Source organism: Pseudochaenichthys georgianus, unplaced genomic scaffold (assembly GCF_902827115.2).
Source record: "Pseudochaenichthys georgianus unplaced genomic scaffold, fPseGeo1.2 scaffold_1007_arrow_ctg1, whole genome shotgun sequence".
NCBI classification, from domain to species: domain Eukaryota; kingdom Metazoa; phylum Chordata; class Actinopteri; order Perciformes; family Channichthyidae; genus Pseudochaenichthys; species Pseudochaenichthys georgianus.
In genome coordinates this window covers 22703-35454 of record NW_027261985.1, presented here as the reverse complement: position 1 = coordinate 35454, position 12752 = coordinate 22703, and the positions used below count along the sequence as shown (strand labels likewise).

General features: G+C 41.2%; 1 protein-coding gene across 1 annotated transcript; it reads left to right on the top strand.

Moving 5' to 3' along the window:
- The first annotated feature begins 1923 nt into the window (after positions 1-1923).
- Positions 1924-3923, top strand: LOC117440507 (tripartite motif-containing protein 16-like). The gene has a single exon (XM_034076745.2). The coding sequence runs from the start codon at positions 1982-1984 to the stop codon at positions 3638-3640; it is 1659 nt and encodes a 552-aa protein (XP_033932636.1). The 5' UTR covers positions 1924-1981; the 3' UTR covers positions 3641-3923.
- The last annotated feature ends 8829 nt before the right edge of the window (positions 3924-12752 follow it).

The window sequence follows — 12752 nt, the reverse complement described above, 5'->3', positions numbered from 1 at the left end:
ACAAGTGTTCATTCTGTCTGGCTTAGCCTATTAGCACACTAAAAGGAATGCATGCACCCACACATGCAGGTACACCAGTTCAACAAGTCACACAGTGCTGTCTGGCTAATGCTAACAGGCTAATTATCATACTAAAAGGGATACCTCCAAATGTCCCAAAACATTTCAGAAAGAACTGTTTCTGTCAGAACCAGAGCAGAGTTGAATGTATTTGTTTAACTAATGAACTGATAAGATACAAGTAGAGTTTATAATATTGCTACATACTGCTATCAGAAATAATGTATTAATTTATTCAATTCTGGTGTTAATTCAACATCTTAACAGAGGACACATTTAGAACTTAGTTATAGTGAATTATCAAAGACATTCTATTTTTCTATTAGTGTTTTATTTCCATATAAGAAGGGAGCCAGGGCCGGCCATTAAAGGAGGCGATCCAGGAAGCCTTCGCTCTCTCAGACCTGCTGCTGACTCCAGAGCCTCTTTGTGGTCTCTGAGAGATTTGGACATTATTCTGTCTTCTTGTTTTTAGTATTGTTGAATGTGTGTGTGGTGGGAGGGGAAGGATTTGGGTAAGTTTGGGGTACCCTCTACCTCTCCTCACTTAGGTAAACTCTGTGAGACACACTGTAGATTGTTGCCACCCTGTAGTTGTTTTGTCTCCTTGTTAGTAGAACAGATAGTGAGGGCTTTTTCTTTGAGTTTTGTAATATTCATTTCTTTTATTTGGCACAATCTTCTTTGTCTCCTCACTTAAAGAACATTTGTTGGCATTTTCTTTGGTGTAAATAAATAAACTTGTGTTCACTTTCACCCTGACTGTTGTGTGTTACTGTCTCCATTTCCCCTACACTTTATTAGGGATGGAAAGACACACATATATATATATATATATATATATATATATAGATACGATTCTGAAAAGGGCCATAATGCATAAGGAGTACTTTTACTTTTGGTACTTATAAGTATATTTTGATAGCAATGCTTTGGTACAGAGTATTTTTACCCCCTAGTATTTCTACTTTTGCTTCAGTAGAATATCTATCTAGAGATTTTTCATTTATTCTTTATATATTCTATTGTGTATTGCTTGGAGGGGGGGGGCACCAAATCATAATCTGGCCTAGGGCACCAAAATGTCTAGGGCCGGCCCTGTATGCTGCTATATACTTCCACTGCGCTACATTTTAAAAGACAGTATTGTACTTTTGAATCCACTGCATTCATTTCACAGCTTTTACTAGTTAGATATAGATTAGTAAATAATTCAAAAATATAAATCAATTATTAAATACACTTTGACAGATATTTATAGGATAAGATATCCAGCAGCAAGACATCAAGTTATTCAAATGATCTCTACATTTACTAACTGTGATAGCACACACCAATAATCATTATAGTAACTCAATATATATATACGATTCTGAAAAGGGCCTTTATGCATAAGGAGTACTTTTACTTTTGGTACTTTAAGTATATTTTGATACCAATGCTTTTGTACTTTTACTTGTAACAGGGTATTTTTACCCCGTAGTATTTCTACTTTTGCTTCAGTAGAATATCTGAGTACTTCTTACACCACTGCCACCATGAGTGTGGAGCTGTGTGCTACAAAAGCCTGACTTTAAAACAAATGTTGTTATTATAAGCAGGTTGTGAGCGAGGCTCCGTTTGTAAATGAGGAAACAGTTCAGAGCGTCTGCTCCTCCTCCTGGAACGAGTCAGAGTTTGATGAGCCCTCCCTCTTCTTCCTGCTCTCAGACACAGCCAGCTCCACTCTGTACTTCCTGGTTCCTCCCCTTCAGATCCACACTGAGGAGGAGGGGTGTAACCAACATGTGGGTAAAGCACGAGAGCTGATAGGCCACATTCACTGCTCACACACACACACACATGCTGTTCAGATCACAGCTCACACAGTTTCAGCTCTCAGGAAGTGAAACTCAGACACTCGCTGCCACTGAGAGGTGAGATGGCGCAGAGAGGAGTTCAGCTGGAGCGGGAAACCTTCTCTTGTGCGATCTGTCTGGATCTACTGAAGGTTCCGGTCACTATTCCCTGTGGACACAGCTACTGCATGGACTGTATCAAACACCACTGGGATGGAGAGCTAATCCACAGCTGCCCTCAGTGCAGGCAGAGCTTCACACCGAGGCCTGTCCTGCTGAAAAGCACCATGTTAGCAGCTTTAGTGGAGGAGCTGAAGAAGACTGGACTCCAAGCTGCTCCTGCTGATCACTGCTATGCTGGAGCTGGAGATGTGGCCTGTGATGTCTGCACTGGGAGGAAGCTGAGAGCCTGTAAGTCCTGCCTCGTGTGTCTTGTATCTTACTGTGACCAACACCTCCAGCCTCATTATGACGTAGCTCAATTAAAGAAACACAAGCTGGTGGAGCCCTCCAAGAAGCTCCAGGAGAACATCTGCTCTCGTCACGACGAGGTGAAGAAGCTGTTCTGCCGCACTGATCAGCAGAGCATCTGTTCTCTCTGCTCTGTGGACGAACACAAAGGCCACGACACGGTGTCTGCTGCAGCAGAGAGGACTGAGAGGCAGAGAGAGCTGGAGGGGAGTCGACTCAACATCCAGCAGAGGATCCAGGACGGAGAGAAGGAGGTGAAGCTGCTTCAGCAGGAGGTGAAGGCCGTCAACGGCTCTGCTGACAAAGCAGTGGAGGACAGCGAGAAGACGTTCTCTGAGCTGATCCGTCTCGTGCAGAAGAGAAGCTCTGATGTGAAGCAGCAGCTCAGATCCCAGCAGGAGAGAGAAGTGAGTGGAGTCAGAGAGCTCCAGGAGAAGCTGGAGCAGGAGATCTCTGAGCTGAAGAGGAGAGACGCTGAGCTGGAGCTGCTGTCTCACACAGAGGACCACAACCAGTTTCTGCTCAGCTACCCCTCCTCGCTGCCAGCCCCCCCCCTCAGTGGAGCTACACACTCCTCCAGCGCCAACATCCGTCCTCTGAGCTACTTTGAGGACGTGACGGCGGCCCTGTCAGCAGTCAGAGACAAACTACAGGACGTCCTGAGAGAGGAGTGGACACACGTCTCACCGACTGAAGTGGATGTTTTACTGCCAATAGCAGCAGAGCCCGCCTCCAGAGCTGGGTTCTTAACATATTCACAGGAAGTCACTCTGGATCCAAACACAGCAAATACACATTTGTTATTATCTGAGGGGAGCAGAAAAGCAACACTCATGAGACAACAACAGTCTTATTCCAGTCACCCAGACAGATTCACTGATTGTCCTCAGGTCCTGAGCAGAGAGGGTCTGACTGGACGTTGTTACTGGGAGGTGGAGTGGAGAGGGGGAAGAGTTGATGTAGCAGTCGCATACAAGAATATCAGCAGAGCAGGGATTGAAAGTCTATTTGGATTCAATGATAAATCTTGGTCCTTAGATTGCGACCAAAACAGTTTTACATTTCGTTACAACAGTATCAAAACTCTCGTCTCAGGTCCTCCGTCCTCCAGAGTAGGAGTGTACCTGGATCACAGAGCAGGTGTTCTGTCCTTCTACAGCATCGTCTCTGAAACCATGACTCTCCTCCACAGAGTGCAAACCACGTTCACTCAGCCGCTGCATGCTGGAGTTTTGCTTTATGACACAGCTGAGTTTTGTAAACTGAAATAGCCTGAAGTCACTTGAGGAACTCTTGTACTTCTTAAACTCACCGTGTGTCCTTCAGAGCTGATGGCTCATGTCTTCACTGCACAGAGATCAGCTGTCAATCAAACATGATGGGATGCGCTTTAACGTGAATGCATAAATGAAAAGTTTGAATAATGCAACAAAACAAATTAAAAGAAATGTCATAAAAAAGATAAGCTAACCGGTCGAGTGCCACATGTCTGTATATTTTTAAATGTTGGGGTTTTTCTTGTTAATAAAAGAACAAAGAGGACAAAAGTGAAAATCTCTGTCTTTTGCTTTTTTTAATTATAAATATATATCACTTATTTTTCTGAAACAAGTTATTTTCATGTTTTAATACATATTTTATTTATTTGTAGGATTAAGAATAATCTGATGAAAAAGGTACTTGTACAATCTGAAAAAGGCATCTCTTGCTAAGATAAATAATGGAGCCTGGAGGCCGGTGAGTCGTTTCTACAGCAGCAGCAGTTTGATGTCAGACAGGTCTGACCGGAACAGGAAGGGACTCCTGCGTCACGTTGTAAACGTTAAAGTCACACAGGGAACATTGAGCTTCTGTTCTTCTGTGGGTTTGTTTTGAGTCTAATGTAAGAGCATAAAGCGAAGTGTGTGTCAGACACTTTTTTGTTAAAGTGTTGTTACTGACCTTTTTCTCTTTTATCTCCTTTCCCTAACCTGTAGCTGCTGAGACCCTGAGGAACATGCACACTGGCCTGCTCTGGCAACCTGATTTCCACTGTACGTAATAGTATTTGGTTTAGGTATATTATTTATATACATCAAAGGCACAATGCACCCCCCAGAGACACGCATGTATTCAGTGTGATATTGTGCATAGGTCAAGTGAAATCATCTTTACACACTAGAAAACTGCAGGAGCGGCAACTTGTTTTGAAATTGAATTTTTAATATCCGATAATAAAGTTGATCTGTTTTCTTTATTCTTCTCTCTTCCCAGCTCCATCCATCACCGTGCTCTGTTCCTGCAGGTCCTGCTTGCTAATCAATGCTTTATTTTTTTACACAATTACAAATAAAGTCAATGTATTGTATGACATGAAGTTGTGCTTCATTCTGAGTCGATAATACATCCATTCTGCCTTCAACTGCACATTGACTGTGGACTGCACCGACATCCATGTAGCTGCCCCCAGTAAGATGAACCAAGCAAAGAGGGTCGCCATCATGCCCAAGGACATCCAGCTGCATCCGCGGAGAGAGGGCTTAGACTGACCTGAGACCAGCACACCCAAACACAACGGCTCTTTTAAGAGCTACAGTTTCAAAGAGTTGCAATCCTACGTTATTATAATGATTAAACTGGTTCATGTGTCACTTAGTTTACTGAACCGTGATGAATGAAAGAAATGAGTGAGGTAGTGGTTTAAAGAAGTTACAAAGACATTAATATATGAGTGACAGGTCATTGTAAACACAAGCTTCTGTCAATTATGGATCATTCAAACTATTTATATAAAAATATGTAATAAAGTTCTAAAATATGTATTCGGTATATTCCTTGATAGCTTTTGGAGAAGGTTGTTTTTAAGTTTACTAAAATCTATTGTTTCACTTTATAAAAAGGAACAGGTGAGTAGAGCATCATTGAGTTTCTTATTCTGTCAGTAAATTATCCAAATGAAATGTTTATCATTATTTTATTCAACCCTTAACAAATTGATTGTACCTTTTTAATAATGACCTTACATGGTCGGCAAAGTTAAATTAACTTCAGAAAATCAAATCTGTTCTGAGAAAAAACTAATAAATGTTTAAAGATAGGAACTTGCCATCCCACTGAAAAACAGTCCGTAGAGATTTAAAGGCGTAGTTGTAGTTCAGTCCAACGTTTCATTTGGATTCACTTCGCCAACAGTCAACTATTTTCATAAAGAATATATATATTTTTCAAAGTCAACTTTATTGTCAATCTTACTCAGTTTGTGTTTATAGACAGAGAGATCAAAAAGACATTTAAATAAAATTATACAATTTACAGATATGTATACAAATATATATATATCCTATACACACCATCATGTATAATGATGGTGTATGATGTAGAAGGAAGTGTGGTAGATAACAAGTAAATAGAGTTACATACAGATCCATGTTACAGCAGAAGATGGAATAACTAAGAAGCACGCAATATAATAATAATTACATGCAACAATTAAATAACTGCTCAGCGTCTCCACCACAATCCCAATCTGCTGTGTCCTGTTTTCCTCCCCTCTGCATAACACCCATCACACATACGGAACACAACGCAGAGTCTGAGGGTGTTAAGAGTATGTTTATGTAAATGTCCTCCTCTCTACTGGCCAACACAGGGAGCATATGCTGGGTGTAGAAGTTCTCCAGGAGGAGGAGATTTCCATGCCATGCAGGGTCTTTGGGGATGAGGATGATGATCGCCTCCTTCTGGTCCACACAACAAAGTAGCAGAGACTCCGGTCTGTGATGTGCAGCTGCCCTTGGACTGGTGCCAGTATGGGTGATATATGACCCACCCTCCTCACGGAGACAGAAGGATGGTAACTGGACTGCCTCCGCGATGGTCATGTTCATGTCACCAAAATCCTTGAATCTACACACAGCAAATAAACTCAAATGACACAACGAGATGTAAAAGGAGATCACACATGCAGTATAGACTATACTGTATAGTCGATATAAAACTGGCCGCTTCAATCTGAAGAGCAACTAAAACAAAACACGGGAGTGTACCTTGTTCTTGTGAACACTAATGTTATCCACAGCATACACAGAGACCACGAAGTTCTTAAGGAGAAAACTAGTTACTAAAACAAAACACGTTAGTGTACCTTGTTAGCTAATGTTAGCTAGCTGACATTAACGTTACACATTGCACTCATATTACTCACCGACATCTTGTAAAGCCGGTCCCGCTGCTCTTACAGAACCGACTAACTCCCCTTGTGTGTATGTACAGCTCTCAACGTGTCCAGACTTGTAGTGATGTTCACCTCGTTTTATACTTTTATTCTCATTCTGAAAGAAACAGGTGAAATGTGCTAACGTGACGGCCGTCTTTGTGATGGTGACGCCTATTGTGCGAGACGAGAGACCTGTAGTTCACTCAGCGGTTTCACACACAAAAAATTGTAACTTCACAGTTTTACGACACATTTTTATTTTTATGACTTGCAAAATATTCTTTAAAATTGACAAACATCATATGTGTCATTCGTGGCACAATTCAAACGGGATCAAAAGATAACTTTTCTCTCTCCATTGACTTCAATGTATAATTTTCCGCTTCCGGGGTCCCATGGAGGCTCCCGGAAAGGGAGGGACTTCGCCTCTCTATTGTCCCATGCAGGCTTGTTATCTTTAAAACTATTTGATAAAATCACAAAAGACTTTGTTCTTCTTTGACAGTGAAACCAAAGAAAGAAAAACGTCAGGAAGTTCAACAGAAGAGAGGTCTATTTAAGACAATAGAGATGCAAAATATAATGTGTAAATAAAGTTGTATTGATTTGAATTTAAATGTCTTGTCTTGTAATGACAACCCCCGCCTGTGATATGGAGAAGCAGCGTTCAGTTGCTATGCTCCAAATATCTGGGACAAACTCCCAGAAACCTGCAGGTCCGCTGCAACTCTGACTACTTTCAAATCCAGCCTGAAGACTTTGCTTTTTGCCGCTGCTTTTAATTGAACTATTCACATCTTACTCTGCACTGTCACTTTTATCCATGTATTTTGTCTTTTAATGTTTATTTTTTTATCTTTTCTTTTTAATGACTGTTTTTAAATGCCATTTTCTTAATGTCTTTCATTTTTGTAAAGCACTTTGAATTGCCTTGTGTTGAAAGGTGCTTTATAAATAAACTTGCCTTGCCTTGAAACTGTCCTCCTTCTTGTTCTACTTGTTTATTCTCACCTCAGATCAGATGATAAACACTTTGAAAGAACACTTCGTACCAGGAAATATATCCCAGATATATGAATGCTAACTCATTGTTAGTCAGAGAGAGGCTGATCATACCTTGAATAATCTGGCAGCTAGCCTCCACCCTGCCCTAAATGACTTCTCTTTTATTTTCACTTTTAGACCGAAGCACATTTAGGGGAATTCATGTGACAACGACAACATATAACATACACGTGTTTCACTCCATTGAAGCTGCATCTCATTTACTACGATATGTTGTGTTGCCTATATGGAAGCTGTGTTGTATTTTGAACAATTGTAATATACTAAGTGTTCCATATGAATCTACATGCTGACATATTGTTAAAGTAACTGATTATAAAGCACTTCATACAGTGGTGCATCATGTCTGTGCAGCTCCTTATTATCCCAAGTGTGGTGAAAGTATTGTTCAGATGCTTTGCCATGTGTTTGGTGTTATTGGTGTTATTGGTTCAATTCCCCTACATAGTCTTGATCTCCACGCAGATGATCCATTACAAAAAGTCTTACATAAAACAGCTAAGGAGTAAAGAGGTCAAGGTCACATGACCATCTCCTCTATGACCTGTAAAGTCAGATGATCATTCTGCTGACTTAAACACTGAACACTCAAAAGTGATCTGTTTCATTTTGAAAAGTCAGCTTCTTGAAAATCAAACTTTAAATAATTTAAAGTGGTAAAAAAAAACAGCCACCAATGCTTGAAAAGTTAGCTGGCTCAAACTCCTGGGCCCTCCTGTTGCTTCCTTGATGGAAGAGGAGGACGTGCAGTGTTGAAATTAATGCGGGGAAATTCAGAAATGTGCATGTTGATAGAGCCTTTTGGAATTGACATTGAGTTGAGCAGACCATGGCACATGTCAAAAGTGCTAAGTCGAAGTACTATTTGTCAGTTACCACAGAAAACCTAAATAATCCTAGGAAATTTTTGAAAGCCATAAAATCGATATCCACCGGTGAGATCCGTAATGAGCTACCTCCGTGCCTCACCACAGCATCTGGCTCTATATCGGACAAGGCCACTATGCTAAATTGCTTTAATGAGCATTTTGTGTCCTGCGGTTCTCTGTTTGATTCTGTTTCTAACTCTGCTTCTGTGAACACCCCAATCCGTGACTCTGAACAACGTGGTCTGGAAAACCCTTTCAGTTTTACCCCTTTTACTGTTGATGTTGTTCATGAAGCATTAACCAAGCTAGATCCTAAGAAACCGGCTGGCCCGGACAACGTAGAACCTTTCTTTTTAAAGATAGCTGCAGATTGTATTGCTCCTCCTCTCACTACTCTTTTTAACCTCTCCCTCAGCACAAATGCAATTCCAAAAGTATGGAAGTCAGCGTATGTCCTGCCTTTGCAAAAAGGAGGGGAGGCAACTATTTTAAATAACTATAGACCAATGTCTAAATTATCAGTTCTGGCGAAGGTGCTCGAACGCCTAGTGAGTGAACAGGTAAAGGAGTTTTTATGTATAAATGATATCCTGTCTAAACATCAGTCAGGCTTCAGAAAGCAACACAGCACCATCACTGCGACAATGAAAGTGGTGAATGATGTGGCGAGTATTTTAGATAATAAGCAGAGTTGTGCAGCTCTGTTTATTGACCTTTCCAAAGCGTTTGACACCGTTGATCATCGCATTTTGAAGCAGAGGCTGGTCAGTATTGGCCTATCCAGCCTTGCAGTGGGGTGGTTTGTGAACTACCTCTCTGAAAGGTCCCAATGTGTTCACTTTGATGGGCTCTCTTCTGAGTGGTTAAACATCACTAATGGTGTTCCTCAAGGTTCTGTGTTAGGTCCACTTTTATTCTCCATATATATCAACAGTTTAGGTGATAATCTAGATGAAGCTACTTTACATTTCTATGTGGATGATACCGTGATGTATTGTGCAGGTCCCTCCATTCAGGAGGTTGGTGTTAAATTACAGGCTGTTTTTAACATTATTCAGACTCAGCTCGCTGAGCTTAAGCTTCTTTTAAATGTTGAGAAAACCAAGGTAATGCTCTTTTCTAAAGCTAAAAAGACACCAGAGCCTGTATTAGATATTGTTACTATGCAAGGACAAGTACTCAAAGTGGTTACCTGTTACAAATACCTAACACCTTGGTGTCTGGCTTGATGATTGTCTCACTTTTAAACTTCATGTCAATAACCTGCTTAAAAAGCTGAGGGTTAGACTAGGTTTCTTTTTCAGAAACAAGTCCTGTTTCTCGCTTGAGGCCAGGAAAAGGCTCTGTGACCTTTGACCTGTGCTGGACTCTGGTGATTTGTTGTATATGAATGCACCTGCCCATTGCCTGAACAAGTCAGATGCCGCCTATCACAGCGCACTGACACATCACTGTACCCTGTATGCCAAGGCAGGTTTGCCATCACTAACTGTAAAGAGGCTCAGTCATTGGTACATGTTTATGTTAGTGCTGTCAAAATTATCGCGTTAACGGCGGTAATTAATTTTTTGAATTAATTGCGTTAAAATATTTAACGCATTTAATGCATGTGCAGAATGGCCCGCCCCATACGTGCCACCAGTGGCAGCGCCAGGGTATGGCTGGGGTAGGCTACACCCATACCAAGAAATGGCTTAGCCCCACCATGAACAATGATGTTAAAGTAAGCAAAATAAAGTCCGCCAACTCGCGCGGAGTAAATTGCACAGACAGCAGTTAGTAAGATTGATTTCAGCAGCCACGGTTTTGAAAACTTTTGTCACGTAGTGATCGTCTTCTAAATAGAACATCTTTGATAATGGCGTGGTGTTGTTGCTGGAAGTTCCGACGGAGAATACTTTTGCTGTAGTACAGGCAGTGGTGTAGTGGGCGTTGGACGCGGGGGTACGCCGTACCCCCACTTATTTGGAGCATGATCTTTTTTGTAATAGTCTAATACATATAAAATCATTGCCAGTCTTATTAGTTGCAAGTGTGTATTTGTTGTAATAATGACAAAAACATAATACATTTCACAGTAATTATAATAAAAATAAAAACGATTTCCTTAAAGAATTATGATTAGTCATCAGGCTCGTGACCCCGCGGCGAGCTGGGGGTGTGTCAGTGACACACCCACGGCCAGCTTACCGCCCGCCGATTTTGCGGCAGCTCTTTCCCTCAAGAACGCAACGAAAAAGCTCTATAATGGCAGGCAAACATTTTTTACTTGACTTATTTTCTAAAAAGAATATAATTCACAAGAAGAAAGAGTCTAGCAGCACCGAAGCTACAAGTGAAGCTGCTACTACTACAGTACATCATCAGAAGAGCCGCCTAAAGACGTGGATAATGCTAGCTAACGTGCACGTTAGCTGCGCTAGCAACGTTCCCCTGGCTAGCTCAAGCTCACCTTTCCCAGAGGTATGGACGGAGGAGATGTGGCGGAGGAAACAAGAGACATACCCGTGGATAGACTGCAAAGCTGGGAAACTGGGCTGCAAAGTTTGTTCATCCATATCTGATGTATCAGTCTTCAAAACGCAAGGTGTGTGTGTGTGTGTGTGAAAAAAGCAGCGCTGTCTGCTTATTTGCAATGTAGGCTAGGCCTAATCAGAATCATTTCCAGTCCAGATTCAATGTTTGCATTAGTAGGCTATATATATTTTTCGTTTTGTTTATTTAATAAGTTAATTTCAGGACAACTTTGGGAATTTTGTTTGTTTGTTATGAGTTTTAAATAGATTTTGAAAGTGGAGATAGAGAGAGAGAAAAGCAGCGCTGTCTGCTTAGTTGCAATATTGTAGTTTATGCAATGTAGGCCTATACATTGTTTATGTAACGTATGTGCCAGTGTGTCCATGGTTTTGAGTCTGTGTGTGTTGAGCACAGCGCCGTCTGCTTTTTGCAGTACAGTAAGTAAAGTAGGACTAAGCATACCGGTAGTTTCTGTGGACCTGTCTGCCAGTTTTGTGAGTGTACTGTGCGTCCCCCCCAGTAAAAAAATCCCCACTACACCACTGAGTACAGGGGTGCACATAACTGGTAAACAGATTATGTGTGTAATCTGAAATGCGTACCGGTGTTGCAGTATAACGTGAGTCATGACAACTGGCGATATTCTATTATTTTCGTCATAGGAATCCGGGGCGTGTACATTGAGGACCCATTGTTGACTTACCATGTTGATCGCCTCGTTTGTCGTTTCCGTTCATCTTTTGCTATATCTGCCTTCCTAAGATCACTTTGATGCACATTCAGTACTCGGCTGTGAGGTTGTGGGTGAGAGGTGGATATTGTGACGCTTACAGGGAGGTATCGAACATTACAAAGTAGGTGACTGTGTGGCTGCCTGTTCAAAATATTGCAAACTAGAATAGATCATTTAAATTATATATTTGTGTCCAACTTTCATTTGTACATCGTTCTTAATGTGATGTATAGTAGCTCTGATAGCTGTCCATACCTTCAGACAGCCTAAAAGTAAAACACAAGTCGTTTACTCACAGCCCGAACGCTCATCGAGATGACTGGATCACTCATGACAGGTTGTGATCAGCTCCGATTAAATTGTGATATCAATGCTGTAGCCTACCTATTCTCCAGGGAGCACGTTTTTTTATGAAATACCTGTATCACTCTCATCACAACAAGACTCTACATTGTGCAGGAAAAACAATTACATACATGAAAATAACCTTGATGCATGGGAATGAATGGGTAATAAGTTGTATTTATTTCCTGACCAACATTTGGCTGAAAGACTGGGATACACCCTGGATTAGTTACCTCTACATCACTGGGTGAACACTCTCTATAACAGATATTATAAATGTTTACTTTAATTCACCACACTTGCATGTCTTTGCACTATGGGAGGACACTGGAGCCGTTGAAGAAACTTCTGAGCATGGACTCTAAACAGAAAGGAAAACAGCTAAGATCTAAAACTATACATTGCTTGCTTAATGAAATGTAAACAACTTCATTACTGCTTACTCTGGATGAGTGATGTAAAATGTTTGTCGATATTCTAACATGTCTTTTTTCTGTTTATTTTAAGATCGATTGCACTGGGTGCGCTATGTGGTACCACACGTACTGTGTTGGGGAGCCCTCTGTCAATGCAGATTTCTTTTGTAAAGGCTGCACTTCTTACACACACACACACACCCCCCCCCACACACACACACACACACACACACACACACACAT

What these genes read in the sequence shown, in the direction of transcription:
- LOC117440507 (XM_034076745.2), top strand. Translation starts at nt 1,982, where the DNA reads ATGGCGCAGAGAGGAGTTCAGCTGGAGCGGGAAACCTTCTCTTGTGCG.